Source organism: Pogoniulus pusillus, chromosome 2 (genome assembly GCF_015220805.1).
Source record: "Pogoniulus pusillus isolate bPogPus1 chromosome 2, bPogPus1.pri, whole genome shotgun sequence".
Taxonomy (NCBI): domain Eukaryota; kingdom Metazoa; phylum Chordata; class Aves; order Piciformes; family Lybiidae; genus Pogoniulus; species Pogoniulus pusillus.
In genome coordinates, this window is record NC_087265.1 from 48,436,482 (window position 1) to 48,455,240 (window position 18,759).

Here is an 18,759-nt window from a genome sequence, read left to right on the forward strand (position 1 = left end):
TGAGTTCATTTCTTCGTTGTATGACCGTGCCCACGGCCACCCACATTCCAGACGTATGAAAAAGGATAACAATGTATTGATCATTGTGCATCCACCACAGGAGACGTTGCTGTGTCTACACCTCAAGACCCGCGCCGGTTCTGTGAGACATGTCCCTTCTCTTTGCTCTCTTTTCCTCCCCCCCATCTCCTGCTCTTACAAAACTATCTCATCTTTAAGGCACAAGAGACCGAGTGCTTTTGTAGGGAGCTTATAACGCTCCTCGATAAAAATAACTAATCGGCCCTCTGGTGTGGGTTCACCTTAATTTACTCTAAGAGAGGTTTCGAATCCAGCAGGACAGCCTGCGCTGCCCAGGGTGACTCGGCAGCTGGGTGGTGACATGTGCGGGGTATGGACTGCGGGACGAAGGGTGCAAAGTCTGGATTGGAAGGTGCAGAGTGCGCAGTCCAGGGTGGTGGTCTGAAGGTGCAAGGTGCGCGGTGCAGCTGCGTGGATTAAGGGGTGAGAGGTGCAGCTGCGTGGATTACAGGCGGACGGGTGCCACCGCGGGGACTGCAGGGTGAGCCGGATGCGGCGCAGGGCGCACGTCCGGCACTGCGGGGCTCAGGACGCGCTGCCCGGGGCCGCCTGTGTTCATTCCTCCGCGCCAGCAGGGGGCGCACGCAGTGGGGCACCGCGTGGCGGCGACGGCCATGCAGGTAAGGGGCGGCCGGGCGCGGGTCGGGCCGGGCCCGCGGCTGCGGGCGGTCCCGGTCCCGGTCCCGGGCGGGGTGGTGTAGACGCTGTCCGGTGACGACGGTGCCCGCAGGCGGCGGCGCAGGGCTCAAAGCAGGCCGCGCAGGCGGCGGCGCAGGAGCTGGTGAAGTTCGTGAACCGGAGCCCCTCGCCCTACCACGGTGAGGAGCCGCCCTGCCCCCGCTTCCCTTTCGCCCTCCCCTCGGCGCGGTTCCCGTGACGGCTCTTGCTTTCTGCCCCCGCGCAGTGGTGGCCGAGTGCCGCAGCCGGCTGCTGCAGGCTGGCTTCCAGGAGCTGAAGGAGACCGAGCACTGGGAAGTGCGGCCCGCGCAGAAGGTGGGCCCGCAGCGGGGCAGGGGCGGGAGGGAAGGCAGGGCGGGAGGGAAGGCAGGGCGGGAGGGAAGGCAGGGCGGGAGGGAAGGCAGGGCAGCAGCCGGCGCTCGCCCCCGCTTTGCCCTCACACCTTCCCCTCTGCCCGCAGTACTTCGTCACCAGGAACCATTCCACCCTCATCGCCTTTGCCGTCGGCGGCCAGTTCAAGCCCGGCAATGGGTTCAGCCTGCTGGGAGCGCACACGGATAGCCCCTGCCTTAGGGTAAGGCTGGCCGGCCGAGCGCCTTCCCCGGAGCTGGGGCGTAAGGCCGGTGCCACCCTGGCTTGTGCCACAAAGAGCGTGGCCAGCAGGACTAGGGCAGTGGTCGTGCCCCGGTACTCGGCACGGGTGGGGCCGCCCCTCGAACGCTGTGTTTAGTTTTGAGCCCCTCGTTACGAGCAAGGCATTGAGTTGCTGAATCGCGTCCAAAAGAGGGCAGTGAAGCTGACGCAAGGGCTAGAGAGCGAGCCTGGGGAGGAATGGTTGGAAGAACTGGGATTGTAGGTCTGGAGAAGAGAAGCTGAGGGAAGACCTTAACACTTCCTGCAGCTACCTCAATGGAGGTTGTAGTGAAGTGGGCGATAGTCTCTTCTCCCTAGTAACAAGTGGCAGGATGAGCAAATTGTCTCGGGTTTTGCCAGGGGAGGTTTAGGTTTGGCGTAGGAAATTTTTTGCTGTGGAAAGGGTTGTCAGGCACTGGAAAAGGCTGCCCAGGGAAGAGGTCGAGTCACCATCTGTGCGCTGTGATTCTCTGCCCTCCAGTTTCACTCCACAAGTGAAAAATACCCTGACTCTTGCTGTGTCACACAGCACTGGGAAGGGTCCAAACACCTCCCAGATCTGCCACCCAGAGCAGCCCATGCTGACTCCCTGCGTTGTTCCGCCTCCTGCTGCTGCTTCTGTGCCCTCTCTTTCACAAAACACCTCGCAGCACCCTGTGCTGACAGCAGCGAGGTTCAGCATGCTCTGCTCACTCCCTGCCAGTTAACCAGTCCCGGGGGCTGTGTAAGGCTGGCAGTGACAGCTCTCCTCTTGCCCAGGTGAAGCGCCGCTCGAAGCGGGGGCAGGTGGGCATGGTGCAGGTTGGTGTGGAAACCTACGGAGGGGGCATCTGGAACACATGGTTTGACCGGGACCTCACTGTGGCTGGCAGGGTGATCATAAAGGTAAGCCTGGTTTTGGACAGGCACGGCAGGCTAGCTGTGTGCCCCTAGCCCTGGGTTCATGACTCCTACCCAGACTGAGACCTACTATAACCTCCCAGCCCTGCAGGCCTGGCCCCAGAAGCACTCTTTGTGTTTCAGGACACAAGCACAGGGCGCCTGGAGCAGCGCCTGGTACGTGTGGAGCAGCCTATCCTCCGTATTCCCCACCTGGCCATCCATCTGCAGCGCAGCGTCAATGAGAACTTTGGGCCCAACACCGAACACCACCTGTAAGGCCTGCCTCAGTCCTGACCCCTGGCGAGGCCTTTGGACAGCTGAAGCAGTGCCTAGCCTCAGCTGTCTCCCTTTGGCAGCTGCTTATTGCAGTGGCAGGGTCTGCAACATCTTAGCCCCATAGAGTCCTCCCAGGAGATGCTTTCAAGCTGGGACAGGACACTGGGGCATCCTAAAGTGGCGCAACAGATCTGTGCTTGAAATGTTCTGTCATCTTGCCCTCTTTGGCATGGCAGTTGCTCCTGGTAGAGCACGACAGGCAGCCTGGGGTGTCTGTGACCCAAGAAGGAGTGATGACCAAAAGCCCTGGGAGTCAGCACACTGTCTCCCTACAGAGTTCCCATTCTGGCGACTGCTGTGCAAGAGGAGCTGGAAAAGGAGGTGCTCATGGAGGCCTTGCCTTGTGGTGCTGCAGCCCAGGTAAGCTGGGTGTCAGGGACTAGCTGGAGCACTTGCTAGGACCTCTCATTTGTCATCTTTGATTTCTGTTCCTTGGAGACCCACCAGCAGGTTCTCCTCCCCATGGACTGCTGGTTACCTACTCCACCCTGGAGCTCTGTACATGACATATATTCACAGCCATCTCTATTCTCACCCTGGTCTGCAGCTGTCATAGAGTAGGGGGTGCAGTCCTGTGAAGCTGTCAGTCTTGGGGTAGCAGGGCAGGGAGAGGGGATTGCACAGGGGACAGAGAGTCCCTTTCTTCACCCTATGAGTAGCCCCGCTGTCCTGTGTGAGGTGGGGTCTTGAGCACTAGTGTTAGTAGGAGGGAGTAACCATGCCAATGTGAGTGAGGTGTGGGATGATTCTGTCGGGGGAACAGGGCTTTCCCCTGCTGCCTGCCCTGCCCACAGCTCTGCATTCTTCCCAGGCAGAGCGGCACAGCCCTGTCCTGCTTTCTCTACTCTGCTCCCAGCTGGGGGTGAAACCAGAGCAGATTGTGGAGCTGGAACTGTGCCTGGCAGATACGCAGCCAGCGGTGAGTAAGGGTGGGAACCTCTCTTCTGCCTGCGTGCAGCTTGTAGGCTGACACTGCATACGGGTGTTACCTGGCAAGCTTCCTCTGCCTGAGGCATGCCAGGACTGTGAAGAGAGTGGAGCGATCTCAGGCTGCTCCTGAGATGCAAAGATGAGGAGACTGGAATGGGGGCCCAGTAGCAGGTACTTTCTGGTGACTCAGAGCCTGGGCTCTGCTCCTCTTGCTCTTTGCCTGCAGACACTGGGTGGTGCCTTCAACGAGTTCATCTTCTCCCCACGCCTGGACAACCTGCATAGCTGTTTCTGCGCCCTGCAGGTGAGCAGGAAGGGGGAAGGAGCCTGAAGGCCTCAGCGTGGCCCCCACATTAACCCTGGCTCAGCTTGGCTTAGTGAAGCCATGTTCTGGCCCAAGGCTCTGCAAGGTGTGTTCCTATGGGGTGGGTCTGGCATGTTGGAGGATCTAGGGTTGGTTGGGTGCTGCTCCCTTTGATAGGTGCGTGGGGCTCCTGGAAGGTACCAAGGGATACTCCTGCTTTCACTGCAGTGTGTATGGCTACAACTCCCGTGCTTTATGCTCTCCTGGAAAAGTTCCTGCTGGGCCAGTGCTGAACTTTCCGAGATGGGGTGGCACTCAAGGTGGTGTCCTTCTTCCTCTAACCCTGCAGGCCTTGATTGAGTCGTGTGCAGCACCCTCCTCCCTCTCCCAGGAGCCCAATGTGCGTCTCATTGCACTCTACGACAATGAGGAGGTAAGGAGTATCTTGGGGTGGCTGGCACAGGGAAGGGCTCATGTTCTTCACCATTCCTGAGCCATGCCTAACAAAAGATAGAACCCAGGTCCCAGTGGGTTAAGGAGGGGTTTGTTTACCGCCCCCACGGAGCATGGCTCAGGCAGGGGTTGCGTTTGGAAGCTGCTTTGCCACCTTTGAGAATGCACCTGTTGTTCAGCTGACCTGCGGGCTGCTGGAGAATCGTACCCCATGGATTGTGCTGACAGTGGTCCTTGGCAGGTAGGGTCAGAGAGTGCACAGGGTGCAGAGTCCTTGCTGACGGAGCTGGTGCTGCGCCGAATCTCGGCATCGCCACAAAACCTGACAGCCTTCGAGGAAGCTGTGGCCAAGTCCTACATGATCAGCGCTGACATGGCCCATGCTGTGCACCCTAACTACGTGTGAGTAGTCTGAGCAGCACCGCAGGCTGGGGCAGCCTGCCTGGCATGCTGGCTTTTGGGCCATAGCCCTGTCGTTCCCCAGGGAGTATGGACAGGACAGTTCTTGGTGCAGCAGGGAAGGAGAATGAAACTACTGCTTCTCTTTTGCAGGGATAAGCATGAGGAGAATCATCGTCCAGCCTTCCACAAGGTGAGGGCAGCCCTCTGCTGTGGGCTAAAACTGGTTGCTGTCAGTCTCTCCAGCAGTGCTGTGAAACACCGAGCTGCTCCCTGGAGCGTGGTCCTGGGATGCAGCTTGAGAGGACTCAAAGGGGAAACATTTGTCCTGCAGCACAGTTTGGTCGTGCCACTCATCTGGTGCTAAGCATTCATGACCACAGCTTTGGCCTTAGAGCCCTTCCTTGCTGTGGCCTGGGGCTCTTCCCATCCTGATCGATCACCCAGGGTGGGAGAGCGGACTGGTTGTTTGCAGTGGGACAGTATTGCCTGGGCATGGGTGTTAGCAGAGCCACCAGCTATCCCCACTGAAAACTGTTGGTGTGCAGTGCCTTCCTTTGTGCAGGGCCCTGTCATCAAAGTGAACAGCAACCAGCGCTACGCCTCCACGGCTGTCACCGAAGCAGTCATCCGGGACATTGCTGCCCACGTGGGTGTCCCTCTGCAGGTGAGGGGGCTGGATGAGCCATCTCCATGAATGTTACCAGCTTGGGCTGTGGCCCTGTCTGTGAGTTCAGGAGGGGAGTTCTGTGACAGATACCCACCCCTTGGTTACTATGGCCACCCTGCCAGGGTCTGTGCTGCCTGCTGCTCTGGGGCTGCAGCTCTGGGACTTCAGGGCTACCTTGGAGACCAGGCTTGAGAATAGGAAGGGAGGGCCTGTCCTGAGCATGTCCCATCCTTGGGGGATTTTGCATTTGGGAATAGCACTACTTCCCCATCCTGGGTTGACTCGCTTCAGGGCTGGTGCCCCATGTGGGAAGCCACAAGGAACTGCTGAGTTTGTGTCCCCGGGCAGGAGTTCATGGTGCGCAATGACATGCCCTGCGGCACCACCATCGGCCCCATTCTGGCCTCCCGCCTGGGGCTGCGTGTGCTGGACATTGGCTGCCCGCAGCTGGCCATGCACTCCATCCGGGAGATGTGCTGCACCTCGGGTGTGCTCCAGAGCATCACTCTCTTCAAGGTGAGACCCCTGTACCCCTTGTCCTGTGCTGGAGCTCCACACCTCCCACATCCCCATCCAGCCCCTGTCCTTAGGACTCCCCACCCCTCTGGAGCAGCGCAGTTACTGACTGCTTCCTGAGGTGCCTCCTCGCATCCCAGCCTTCCCTGGTGACAGCCATCCCCAAATGGTTCCTATGGCAACCAGTGCTAGCCTTGAGTCAGTGATGGGTTACTATGGTGATGCAGTCCTGCTCTCTTTTGAGTAGCTGCCTGCTATGATGCTGCATGCGTAACCTGACAGGGAGCCTCCGTGCTGCCTGCTCACTACCTGTCCCCTCCATGCCACAGCATCCTGACAGCCTGTCATCTTTCTAGGGCTTCTTCGAGCTTCTGCCAGCAGTCAGCAGCAGCCTGGTGGTCGACTGAGTGGCGTGGAGAGTGACCAGCTGTGGGTTTGGCCTAAGGGCCATTAAAGCATCTCTGTCTCATCAGCGAGTGGTCCTTGAATGTAACTGGGGTGAAGGTGTTGGACCTGGGTCCCTTAGGAGTCGTGGGAGGCCCCAATCTGTGCTTTCCCTCAAGGACAGGACTGGCTCCCTCAGTGCCATGTTGGGTAGGGGATGCCAGGCGTCATAGCTAATGGGCAGAACAGGGAGTGTCCCCCTGTCTCTTAGCAACACTGGGCCTGCTACTGTCCCCAGGGGAGTAGGCTGCACTGCAGGATCCTGCCAGGCACTGCCATCTGCACCCTGCCCGAGCTGGAAGTACTGAGTCCCCACTGCCCACTTCAGAGGTGCCAGATACCCTCCTACCTTTTCCAGCGTGGTGCTGCTGGGTGGGGCTGTGAGGGTGTGGCCCGGCGCTCGCTCCTTATTGGGTGCTGCTTAGGGGCGCGAGGCCGTGGGAGGGGGCGGGGGCGGGTGCAGCAGGTGGGCCGCCCCCGGGGGCGTGGCCAGGCTCCAGGGAGGGTGCGATTGGCGCACGGCTCGGCCGTCACCCCCGGGGCGCAGCGTAGCCGCTCTCGCTTCCCCCGTTACCGAGTTAGTCAGACGTGGAGGGGGACCAAGGTCTGGGCCTGTCATTGGCCGCGGGGCGGGGGGGCGTGGCGCGGCGGCAGCGGGCAGCGCGCCATTGGCGCTGAGGCGGCGGGGGGCGGGCGGCGCGGCGGGGCGCGGGTTGGCCGCGGCGGCGGCGGGGGCGCGGCTGGCGGGTGCGCCATGGTGCGGCCGTGAGCGGAGCATGGGGCGGCGGCTTCTCCGGGCGCTCCTCTGCCTCCTCCTCCTGGCCGGCCGCGGGCTGCTGCGGGACGGCGGTGCCTCCGCCACCGCCGCGCACGGTGAGACCGGGACCCTGGACAGGGCGGCGCCCTCTTGGGGAAGCGCGGGAGCAGAGCGGGGAAACCTTCCCGGGGAGCGACAGGGCAGGGCAGGGCAGGGCAGGGCAGGGCAGGGGGCTCCGCGGCCGATGCTGTAATTGCTTATATGACGCGCAGCAGCAGGCCTGGCCTCGGGCGCAGTGCCGGAGAGGTACCAGTACCGGCACTATGGGTGCGTCACCGGCAGCGGAGGCGCTTCTCTCCTGGGACTGCCGGACCAGTGGCGGTGCTGGCCCGGGGGCGCTCTGCTGGCTAGAGAGTTGCTGCTGCCGCCCCTGGGCCGGTTGGACGGGACTCGAGTGAATCGGTATCCGTTCAGAGGCTCTGCCCGTGGCAAAGGCAGTGTCTGGTGCTGCCGCGGGGATGGGGAGCCCAAGGTAACGGCCCTGAGCAGCGGCTTAAGACTCTGGCGCCCTTTAGCCGTCCTCCGCCGGTGAGCGCGACCCGGCCCGGGATGTGAGGGCGGTCCGGTGTACCCGATGGCCTCCAGCTCGGCCCATGCGGCCGCTGTCCGGTGCTCTAGGGTATCCACATGCAGTTGCCGTTAGTAGGGCTGCAGCGTCCCCCCAATCGCCCTCACGGCACGGCTCGGGCTGCCGCTGACTCACAACTGTGCCCCCGGGGCTGCTGCGTCCGTCGTTCTCCGGCTGGCCCGGGAGCGCCGGGACGCAACCAGCTGCACCGCTGAGGGCCCTGCCGACTCCGGGAGCAGAGAGGGACGGTGCGGGAGTATCTGCAGCCGAACCGTGTCGTGCCTGGGGGAGCCTCCGGGGCTGGGGGCTGTGGCCCCTCTCGGCGGAGCGATGCGTCCCGGCGGGAGGCGGCTGCTCCGCTTCAGCACCGCGGACAGCGCCCGCCTGGCCGCGCTGCCCCAGCCCGGACTCCTCCGGGGATCGCCGCTCGGCAGCGGGGCCTTGTTCCCCACCCCTGCGATGGCACCCGCCCCGGGGCAAGTGGGCACAAGGATGCAGGGATTTCCGAGACCTCCATGGCCACTTGCCCTCTTCCTCCTCGGCGGGCTCGGCGGGCCCCTCCCTCCCCTCCCCCCGGTTGTTTTCTCGTTCCTTCCTCGCCATCCGGGGCTGAGTCATCGCCTGCTGCCGTCTCGCTGCTGACGGTCTTGGACCGAGAAGGGGGGGAGAGAAGAAGGGGGATGCCGCCCCCTGCCCAAGTGCTGCCCCCCGAAGGGGATGGAGAGACGCACTCACCCGCTGCATGAGTTCTTTGGGGTCCCTCTAGCAAGGAGAGCGGGTACCTGGTGCCACAGGCACGGGGCTGTGTCCCTGCCCTGTAATGCCGTATGTGGGAGGGCAAAAGAGGAGGTCTTGCAGGACTCGGTAATCTCAGCCTTCCTTTCCTAACTGCCAGAACCCCAAAAAACTCCAGGCCTCTCCCCTGGGCCAGGCTCTGCATACAGCCTCTGTCTTGGCATTCAAGTGGGAGAAGGCTGATGCTGTTCTGAGCTTACCACTCTGTGCCACCACCCCACCACCCCCCTCATTACCGTACTGCACCGCCGTCACACTGTCTAGGAGAGTGGGGAGTCCCCAAACAGTTGGCAATGAGCAAACTCCCTTGGAGCCCCTATTGGACGCTGTGCTGACTGGCTTGTCTGTCTGTCTGTCCGTCCCAGGCTGCCTGTTTGACCGGAGGCTGTGCTCCCCTCAGGAGGTGTGCGTGCAGGGTAAGCAGCTGGCAACGTTGCAGGGATCCCTCCTTCCTTCCCAAGGGAGTAGGGAGGGTGCAGGGCTGCCTTGCAAGGAAACTTGAGGAGCATGCAGGGAGCATGCCAGAGGCCTCACTCCAGGGTGTTCATGCATCCTCCCTTGATGTCTCTCATCTTTTGCAGATGGGTTATTTGGGCAGTGCCAGGTGGGCTCCACACAGGACAGATCCTACTTCCAGGTCACTTCTCCTGTGCTCCAACGCCTCCAGGATGTCTTGCGGCATCTCATGGCACAAGGTGAAGGGGAAGAACACGAGTGGAGAGTCACTGCAGCCCGTTGGGAGGGGGTGTCCACACAGCACTACCTAGTGGCACTGTGGCTGTCTGAGGTCCTCCTGCTCCAGGGGATGGGGTGGACTGAAGAAGGGTCCAGCTGATTCTGGGAGCAATGGGGCTAAACCCAGGACATGGGACACAGGATCAGCATATTAGGGCAGCCTCTCATGGGCTTGCCCTGCAGTCCCAGGCCACCTCCATGTCTTACACCTTCCTCCCGTGGCAGGGCTCTCATGGCAGGATGGCATTACCCAGTATGTGATCTCGCAGGAGATGGAGCGCATTCCCCGCCTCCGCCTACCACCCTCGCTGGAGCCAGGAGCCAGGGACAGGTAGGGTAGAGCCAGTGGCCAGCCTGTGAGCAGAGCCCAGCAGGACAATGAAAGATTTGTCCCCAAAACGGGTTTTTTGGGGAGAACCTTCCCTTTACCTGCACGAGTTACCCCAGTGCTGTTTGCCTCCAAGGTTCCAGCCCCTCCATGGCTCCCCGTGGCGAGCCCTGCACCCTGGGGACCCTGGCCTGCCAGCAGCTCAGCATCTGGGGCAGCCCCCACCACTGCTGCCCTCCCCTCTGGTGCAGCGGTACCTGGAGCACCTCTTATTGTCCCCCACACCTCAGCTGAGTTATGAGGAAACTCTGCTCAACCCCTATTCTTACCACAAGGTAAGCAAGGCACGGCAGTGAGTTCCCTTCTCCAGGGCACAAAGGCAGAGATGGGCAGGAGGCTGCAGCACTCCCAGCACTCTCCTGGCAGTGCTGGGATGCCTCCTCAGCTCTGGGGTGGCAGGGGTCCTGTGGGGTTTGACCATGGTGGTTCTGTGTTTTGGTTGCAGTTTGGCTATCAGGACAACGCTCACCAGCTCCCCAGCAGCTCATCCAGGCAGAGCTCTGAGGCCTCTTCACTGCTGAACCGAGTCCCTGCCCAGACCTTCTTTGGGGCTGGCCCTGCGCCCTCATATGGTGGCCAGCCAGGAACAGACGGGGGGCATCTCTTCCAGGACTTGGGCATACTTTCCCTGCCCAGAGAGAAAGCCAGCCACCCGGACCATGCCAGCACAAGGCTCCAGCATGGCTCACGGCTCCCTGGCGACTATAGGGACCTGGAGGAGAGGGAGCAGCCTGCAACCCTGGCTGCCCAGACACCCCTTGCACAGACAGGTACCACGTCCTAGAGCAAGACATCGATTCTCATTGCCATCCTGTTCCCATCTGTGTAGATGCAGAGAATCTGATCTGATGCTGTGTCCTCTTGCAGATGCTTCTCTGAGGAGACTGGCCTCTCTTCTGGCCAGCTATGGTGTGGGGCTTCCAGAGCTGAGCCCCCAGCAGCTGAGCAGCCTCTCCACCCTCCTCCAGCTGCTCCAGAGCTCTGGTGAGTGGGACACCAGGGATGGGGCAGGCAGAGACTGTCAACGATGAGTGCAAGTATGGCCCTGTTTTGGGATAGGGAGCACTGCCTCTCGAAGTGGGTGCTGCAGGACCTCTGTCTTTTCCCTTCCCAGGCGTTGCTGGCCCTGAAGTGCCCACAGCAAAACGGGTGGGTTTGCAGCAGGTTGGTGCTGGAGGAGGTGCCACGCCGCAGGTGGGATGTGTGTGTGTGTGAAGGCAGAGGAAGTGGAGATGACAGAACCCTCGGGAGCTCTCCTTAGACATCCCAGCTTCTTTTTTTTCTCTTCCTCCAGGTGATGGAAGGAGACATGCAGCATGGGGAGGAGCCAGTGCCCCCTTCCGTCACAGCACTGCCCCCTCAAATCCCAGCCAGCAGTTCCCCAGGGGACAGACTAAAGGACAGGGCAGCATCCTCACCAGTCCCCCAGGCTGAACCATGGCAGGGGCAGGGTGGGGATGCACTCAGCCCTGGGAAGCCAGTTGGGCTGGTGGAGAAGAAGAGCTACACGGAGGCAAAGGACGGTGGGGTGCAGCGGGGCACACGGCTGCCGGATGAGTATGGCTACGTCATCACAGACCAGAAGTGAGAGCCAGGGGTCGGGTGAGGGGATGTGTGTGTGGAGAGTTTGTATTCCCTGCCCCACCAGCTGCCAGAGTTCCATGGTCTCTTGGCCCGTGCCGGTGCCAGAGCTAACTGCTGCGTGATGGGAGGGTGGGAGCAGGTATGTGTGCACAGCTGCGTCTGTTCAGGAGAAGAGGTCAGCTCACCCCCACCACCGTGCATCCCTGTGTTCTTACCTCTTGTGCACCCTGACACCCCTGCAGCTAGCTCCACCCTTGCTATACACGTGGGACTCCCTGAGCCTACCTCTTCCCTTGCCCCAGCAAGAGGGAACTCTCCCCTGCTACCCACTCCTCACCCTGCTGCTGTCCCTGCAGGCCGCTGGGGCTGGCTGCTGGCGTGCGGCTGCTGGAGCTCCTTGCCAAGCACCTCCACCTCTCCACAGCCAGCTTCATCAACATCAGGTGAGGGAAGTGGGGCTGTGGGGCGCTGCTGTCACAGCCCTGGCTATGCACAGCCATGCTGGGTGAGGGACTGGGTTGTGGTGGGGATGGGGTCTGTGCTCCCCCCTTTCACACTGTGCCACCCCTCCCCAACAGTGTTGTGGGCCCCGCACTCACCTTCCGCATCCGTCAGAACCCCCAAAACCTGTCGCTAGCAGATGTGGCCAGTCAGGCTGGTGAGTTGTGCAAGGGGTCCCCATGGTCCTGCTGCTCTCTTTCCCCCGAGTTGTGATGTTCCTCATCTCAGGGGAGCACATCCCAGTGCTCTTGGCTGAACTGAGGAGTTGGCGTGGGGTGGGCAGCTGTTGGGGATACCCCAGGGGGGCCTCCTGGGTGGAAGAAGAGCACCACTCTGACCATATCTCCTCTCCATCCGCAGAGCAAGTGAAGGTAGAGCTGGAGGCGGAGCTGGGCCTGAAGATTGTGCAAACAGGAGTGGGAGAGGTAGGAGTAAGCACACCCAGAGCTGAGGCAGCCTTGGACGTGGAAGTGAAGGTGCTGCTACTGGGTGTGAGCAGCACTAGCCAGGTGCAAGCTGGGGAGCACAGCATGGCCCAGCCCCAGGATGCAGGGGGTCTTTGTGAGCAAGCCATACATGTGATTCTGTGGGGTAGCTGAGGAGCACAGGGCTCTGGCCAGTGTTCGAGCTGGAAGGCAGACTCAGGTTATCGGGGATGAGGCAGAGCATGACTATTCCAGCGCCCCCCTTCTGCCTGCACTTCCACCACGCTTGCCTCTCTCCAAAACAAAGGCTCTTCAGGATTTAAAGGCAGTGTAGAAGGGTCTCCCAGAGGCTTTTCCCTATCCAACCAAGACCAGGGAGCTGCAGGCTACACCCTACAGGGCTCATCCTCACCCTTGCTTTCCTGTAGCCTGCACACATCATGCTTGTCTGTGGGCTGCACACCTCTGCGCTGGACTCTCCCTAGAGCACCCCAGAGACTGGGGCTAGGCAGGCAAAATGCCATCATGCCCCCAGGGAATGGCAAGCGGCTGAAGGCAGGAATGAAGCAGGAGCCATCTGCTTGGAGAGGGACACTCTCTCCCTGTGCATCTCTGGGGACTCCCACAGTCTCCTTGGGGAAGAGCAGAGGCTAGAAATGGGGAACTGAGCCTAGTGCTGAGTTTGCAGCCTGGGGAGCAGAAGTGGTACAGCACATTCCTATTTCCAGTCCTCCTGCCCTGTGGTCATAGCCGTGGGCAGGGAGGAAGGAAGAGACCTTGGAAAAAAGGCAGTGGCCATAAAGAGGGGGTGGCCTGACCACAGAGGCAACCTGTCTCCATCAGCAACGTGACACATTGCTACAGCAATGCCTTTTGATGTGAGTGTGGCAGGAACTGGGAGAGATGAGAGATGATGGAGCTGGAGCTCACAGGTGGCTGAGGCAGTTTAGAATTAGTCAGGGTCGGAAGGGACCACAAAGATCATCTAGTTCCAGCTCCCCTGCCATGGGCAGGGACACCCTACCCTAGATCAGGGGTTTGTGAGCCCTCTTCTGCACGGACCAGCTCATTCCTTTCCTTCACAAGCAGCCACCACCACCACCGCATTAGTTCTGAACTTGGTGGACCCGGTGTAGGATCTGGGGAAGGAGGGATGTAGAGAGGCGGGGGGACATCAGGGCCCAGGGAGGCCTTGAGAGGAAAGGATGCTCTGTGTCCTCAGCCCTGCTGACATCTCTAGTCCTGATGATGCTTACAAGGGCTGCAGGGTTGCTGCTTCTTGTATGTCCTGTGGAGCTGGAGGGTGCTGCCCCTGGCGGATGTCCCAGCTGCAGTCAGACTGACCACCAGGCACTGCGGCTGGTGAGACAGGGGGGCAGACAGCAGTGGAAACCCCTGGGGTGTGGGCATCCCCAGGTGATGACGCTGATGATGTAGCTGACAATGATGCAGTGTTCTCTCGGTAATCTCATCAAGCTCATAGCCTATGAGAGGCTGTGGCAGTGAGGTAATGCTGGGCTCTGGCATCTCATTGGGCACAGGGCATTTGATAGTGATGATACCCAGCACATCCCTGTTCTGCCCCAGGACCTGGCTGTCAGGGTAACAGCATTTTGATCAGCAGCAGCTCTAGGATGTGGCCCTGGGAAGTCTTGGCCTGGCAGTGATGGGTTTCATCTAGCAAGGACTCAGCTCCATTCTGTCCCAGCATGATTCTGTCATGGATTAGGCTGTCTGCCTCGAGCCACAGTGAAGGAGCCCTGAAGGCACTGCCTGCAGGGTGGCAGGGGCTGTGCTGTGTCCCAGCTGAGGAGAGTGATGGGGAGGGCCTGTCCCCCAGACACTACAGCTGGGATAACGTCAGCCCTGTGGCAATACTGGGCCATCTTCTTGTGTCCTGCTATGGAGCAGTGGCTTCAGGGAAGAGCCAGCCCCATCTGGGGAAGTTCCCTGGAAGCAGCAATTGCTCCCTTGGACTCAGGGTTGCAGTGGCTCATCCTTGGCCTTTAACCCCTTGGCCTGAATCTGTCCCTTATTGACTTCCAGCTGGGCAAGAGCTTATTACACCTGAGATATATCGGGCTATTGCCTGCCTTGAAGTGGGACAGCCCAATCTGGGGCTGCTCTGCAGAGCAGTGCTGGGAGCAGGGGAGCAGCAGGTTGCTGCTGCCTGGGCTTGGACAGGCTCTGTCCCCTCCTGCAGCCCCGGGGACACCAGAGTGAGCAATGCTCCACGCAACATGCAAGTGGATGCACCATGTCTCTGCTGCAGTGACGTCCAGGGGTGCCCCAGCTAAGGGTGCTGTAAGAATCAGTACAGTACTGAGTACCTTTGCTCTGTTTTAGCCCCAGACGAGGTGCAGAACAGGGTCTCTGCCCCCCTCACCCCTCTGCAGACCTCGCCCTGCTAACCCTTGCTCGTCTCTGCCTCCAGCGAAATGAGGCTGCTGCCTACTCACGCCCATCTCGCTTCGGGGATGGCTTTCACTCGGTGCTGCTGACCTTCATCGCGCTGGGCTGCGTGGCAGGCGTTGCCATCGCAGCCGCCGCCGCCTTCTGCCTCCGGCGCCATGCCAAGCAGCGGGAGAAGGAGCGCCTGGCTGCCCTGGGGCCCGAGGGTGCTGCTGACACCACCTTGGAGTACCAGGTAGGACCCTGCGGGGTGCAACACTGCTGTGTCAGCATCCCTTAGGGTGCCTAGGGCTGCCCTAGGGCAGGGGTGTGGCTGAGGAACCGGACTCTCGCTGCGGCCCTGCAGGAGCTGTGCCGCCAGCACATGGCTGCCAAGTCTCTGTTCGGCCGCGCCGAGGCACCGGCAGAGACCTCGCGTGTCAGCAGCGTCTCGTCCCAGTTCAGCGATGCGCCGCAGCCCAGCCCCAGCTCCCACAGCAGCACACCCTCCTGGTGCGAAGAGCCCGTCCAGTCCAACATGGACATCTCCACCGGCCACATGATCCTGGTGAGCTGGGCTAGCAGGGTGGCAGCTTCCTCCACGGCACCCCATGCACCCCGACCCCGTCTGCTGGGCTGACCTCACCCCTCTGCCTTAGGCCTACATGGAGGACCACCTCCGCAACCGGGACCGGCTGGCCAAGGAGTGGCAGGCTCTCTGTGCCTACCAGGCCGAGCCCAGCATCTGCTCTATTGCCCAGAGTGAAGCCAACCTAAAGAAGAACCGGAGTCCTGACTATGTGCCCTGTGAGTATCCCACCCCTCCCGCTCCAGGGACCGGTTCCCAGGGCTGCGTCGGGAGCGTGGTACGGAGCGCGGGGACGCTTTGGGGCCGCAGCAGGCTGTGGTGTGAGTTTGCCTCCGGTCGCCTCAGGCACTTGCCACATCCCCGCTCTTTGTTTCCCCAGACGACCATGTGCGAATCAAGCTGAAAGCCGAGAGCAACCCATCCCGCAGTGACTTCATCAATGCCAGTCCGATTGTGAGTGATCCCCGAGGGCTCCTGCTCTGCCACCCCGTTCTGTGCTGTGCTCAGCCTCGGCAAGGCTCCCGCTCTGGGACAGAGCTGGACTGAGCTCACATGCCTGTGGGCTACAGATGTGAGCAATGTGCCTGCCCCATTGATCATAAGTGGTTAAAACGCATTTCCCTTTTGGTTGTGGCACCCAAAGCTCCCTCCCCAGCCCTCCCATCACCCCTGGGTATCCCTCTACTCACCCTGATGTCACCTGTGTGGTCTGACATTCCCTTTCCCGCTCCAGATTGAGCACGACCCCCGGATGCCTGCATACATCGCGACGCAGGGGCCACTGTCCCACACCATTGCTGACTTCTGGCAGGTGAGCATCACCCGTTGTTACCAGCCCCTTGGCGTTCTTCTGGCTGCTGTACACCAGATGCTCAGCTGCCCTCCTGCCTGGACTGTCGTCTAGTGGTAACAACTCTCATGCCTTGCCCACAGATGGTTTGGGAGCACGGCTGCACTGTCATCGTCATGCTGAGCCCACTGGCTGAGGACAGCGTCAAGCAGTGTGACCGCTACTGGCCAGACGAAGGATCCTCTCTCTACCACATATACGAGGTGTGGCCGGCAGCCCAGGGCAGGGAGCACCTTCCGGGCTCTGTCCCCTTCCAGCGCAGCCCCCCTGCCTCACGCTGACCCCCCACTGCCTGCCTCTCTCGAGCAGGTGAACCTGGTGTCGGAGCACATCTGGTGTGAGGATTTCCTGGTGCGCAGCTTCTACCTGAAGAACGTGCAGTCGCAGGAGACCCGCACTCTGACGCAGTTCCACTTCCTCAGCTGGCCAGCCGAGGGCATCCCCACCACCACCCGGCCCCTCCTCGACTTCCGCAGGTGAGCGCCCACCTGGCCTGTGCCAGCCCCCAGGGAACCGAAGGTGGTCCCAGGCACAGGGGAGCGGTGGGCGAGGACATCTCTGCCAGTGTGATGAAGGTCATGTGTACGGCATAAACCGATTTGGAGGAAAGGAGGCTGCCATGCGTGGGGAGGAGCAAAAGAAACAGCTTCTTGCCAGCTCGGGATGAGGCTTAGTTTTCGGGGGAGGGGGCAAGAAACAGCGCTAGAGCACTCCAGACTTCACGGGGAGGGTGGGAAGGTACCTTTTCCCGGAGGACATCGAGGACAGCACTACATAGCACCTACCTCAGCCACGAATGCAAGAAGAAACTCCTGAAGCCAGCCTTGAACATCTGTAACCCTACTGCTCCTCATACCCTACAACCAGCAGCAGGTCCCCAGCTAGCCCGGGGAGAGTGATGCAGGGCTGGGACTACTCCCAGGAGGTTTGCAGCCAGTGCCTGCTGGAGTCTCAGGCTCCCTGGGCGGCGGTGGGTTTCTGCCAGGGGCTGGCCAATCGCTGTCCCCAGACCACATGAGGCCAGGGGGATCCTGCTTAGGGCAGCGGTGGGTCCCTGAGCACATCGCCCTCCTCTCCACCCTGCTCACGCTCTCTCTGTCTCTCTGTCTGTCTCTGTCTCTCTCTCGCAGCTGTCGGCGTCATTTTTGTGATCTGCAGCTAGTAATCTGGCTCCAGTTGCATAGTCACAAAAGTGATCGTTGGCAGCCGTGCCTGCTGCATGGAGCGTGCCGGGAGCCCTGCCGGCGCCTGGCCCTCAGCTTTGCACCTCACTGGACCAGAACTGCTCCCCTGGGGGTCCTGCCACTGCTCTGCTCCCCGGGCTGGGCACCCAAGGAGCCAGGCTCAATTCCCTGCCCCAGCCCCTTTCCACCCATGGTTCCTATTGCATTTGCACCACTGGGGAAGCAGGGACAGCCATGTGCCAGATCCGAGGTCCACGTCCTGGGGTGTCCGCTGCCATCCAACTTGGCACAGCAAGAGGCACCGAGAGCAACCTCGTCCCTGGTATGGCAGGGCACTGACCCCTTCCCTCTTGTCCTTGCAGGAAGGTGAACAAGTGTTACCGGGGTCGCTCCTGCCCTATTATCGTGCATTGCAGGTACTGCTGGGGCTGGGAGCAGGAGCATGGGCTGGGGAGTGACTGCAAGGCTGGGTCTGACTGGCCAGGACCAGTCTCTGCTGTGCCCTGCCCTGATCCAAGCATCTGTGTCTCACAGTGATGGCGCAGGCAGGACTGGGACATACATCCTTGTTGACATGGTCCTGAACCGAATGGCCAAAGGTAGGTGCAGGGCAGCGCTGCTCTGCCATCTGGGGCGTGTGGGGCCACATGCTTAGCCCATGGAACCCCTTCTAGCACCTTTCTCCCCCTCTGCCCCAGGGGTGAAGGAGATAGACATAGCTGCTACGCTGGAGCACATCCGAGACCAGCGGCCCGGCATGGTGCAGACCAAGGTATCCCCAAAACCTGGGGCTCCCCTCCCTCCCTGAGCATGCACAGCCTTCAGGTCTGGGCTGGCAGGTACCCCTAACGTCTCCCTCTGCTCCCTCAGGACCAGTTTGAGTTTGCACTGACAGCCGTGGCTGAGGAAGTGAATGCCATCCTGAAGGCACTGCCACAGTGATGGCAAGGAGCCCTCCCCCTGTCTTCCCTATGCCCCCCCCAGCTTCGTGTGCTCTCCCTGCCCTACTCATGGGGCTGCTCTCCCTGTAAAATGCTGTCTGTGCTACTGGCTCTCTTCCCCTGTCCTAGCCCCCCTGCCCCTCTCCCATATGGCTCAGCCCCTCTGAGTGCAGGGCCTAGAGCCCCATTGCACCTGCTGCCACCACAGGGGCTACTGAGCTCACATCCATGATCTCCTGCCAAGGAGGGGATGCTGCTCTGAGTTGGCCTCTCTCCTGCACCCTAACCTGGTGCTCCTGTCTCAGCTCCCTCCCTGTGTCCATGCTGGGGGCAGGAGTGGGCAGAGGTCCCTCGTGGTGAGGGGGAGCACTGGGTGCAGGTCCCCTCTGTGTGCTCCCTGCTTCCTCACTTGAGCAGAAGAGAAATTTCTAGAGAAATATAATTTTGTATCTTGATGTGAATAAAGTTCTGGTGTCACGTTTGTGCAGCTGCAGCCAGGTCTGACCTCTGACTCTGTATATATGGTGGGGACACAGGGCATCCCCCCCCCGCCCTCCACCCCTGCAGCAGCACAGCCTACACCTGACTGTCAGACAAGTTGTAGGCTGGGCCTAGGTTCCTGCCATCCCTACAGGCAAGGAGCAGGGATGTAGCCCACATGCCAC

The 18,759-nt window shown here is 61.0% G+C and overlaps 2 protein-coding genes across 3 annotated transcripts; both read left to right on the plus strand.

Moving 5' to 3' along the window:
• The first annotated feature begins 594 nt into the window (after positions 1-594).
• On the plus strand, positions 595-6,354 carry DNPEP (aspartyl aminopeptidase). The gene is made up of 15 exons (XM_064164579.1): positions 595-701; positions 812-899; positions 986-1,074; positions 1,220-1,333; positions 2,152-2,277; positions 2,416-2,546; positions 2,886-2,970; positions 3,422-3,529; positions 3,767-3,844; positions 4,194-4,277; positions 4,539-4,699; positions 4,850-4,889; positions 5,262-5,363; positions 5,715-5,882; positions 6,239-6,354. Exons 1-15 carry the CDS (start codon positions 696-698, stop codon positions 6,287-6,289), a joined length of 1,431 nt encoding a protein of 476 aa, XP_064020649.1. The 5' UTR covers positions 595-695; the 3' UTR covers positions 6,290-6,354.
• A 704-nt stretch (positions 6,355-7,058) lies between these two features.
• PTPRN (protein tyrosine phosphatase receptor type N) lies at positions 7,059-18,587 on the plus strand. 2 transcript variants are annotated; one of them, XM_064164590.1, is made up of 23 exons: positions 7,059-7,199; positions 8,872-8,922; positions 9,088-9,201; positions 9,467-9,572; positions 9,706-9,904; positions 10,075-10,399; positions 10,497-10,613; positions 10,744-10,823; positions 10,924-11,213; positions 11,570-11,656; positions 11,792-11,871; positions 12,075-12,190; positions 14,574-14,786; positions 14,898-15,098; positions 15,190-15,337; positions 15,499-15,572; positions 15,853-15,930; positions 16,053-16,172; positions 16,279-16,445; positions 17,516-17,569; positions 17,688-17,752; positions 17,852-17,925; positions 18,024-18,587. In XM_064164590.1, the coding sequence occupies exons 1-23, from the start codon at positions 7,103-7,105 to the stop codon at positions 18,093-18,095; spliced, it is 2,928 nt and encodes a 975-aa protein (XP_064020660.1). In that variant the 5' UTR covers positions 7,059-7,102; the 3' UTR covers positions 18,096-18,587. The 2 variants fall into 2 exon arrangements, with proteins under 2 accessions (XP_064020660.1, XP_064020669.1); XM_064164599.1 differs by having other exon boundaries at positions 12,075-12,139.
• The last annotated feature ends 172 nt before the right edge of the window (positions 18,588-18,759 follow it).

What these genes read in the sequence shown, in the direction of transcription:
- DNPEP (XM_064164579.1), top strand. An exon ending in AAGTGCGGCCCGCGCAGAAG is followed by an intron (nt 1,075 to 1,219) that starts GTGGGCCCGCAG and finishes CTCTGCCCGCAG; the next exon opens with TACTTCGTCACCAGGAACCA. An exon ending in CTGGCAGGGTGATCATAAAG is followed by an intron (nt 2,278 to 2,415) that starts GTAAGCCTGGTT and finishes TTTGTGTTTCAG; the next exon opens with GACACAAGCACAGGGCGCCT.
- PTPRN (XM_064164590.1), top strand. Translation starts at nt 7,103, where the DNA reads ATGGGGCGGCGGCTTCTCCGGGCGCTCCTCTGCCTCCTCCTCCTGGCC. An exon ending in GCGGCATCTCATGGCACAAG is followed by an intron (nt 9,202 to 9,466) that starts GTGAAGGGGAAG and finishes CTCCCGTGGCAG; the next exon opens with GGCTCTCATGGCAGGATGGC. An exon ending in GACACCCCTTGCACAGACAG is followed by an intron (nt 10,400 to 10,496) that starts GTACCACGTCCT and finishes GTCCTCTTGCAG; the next exon opens with ATGCTTCTCTGAGGAGACTG.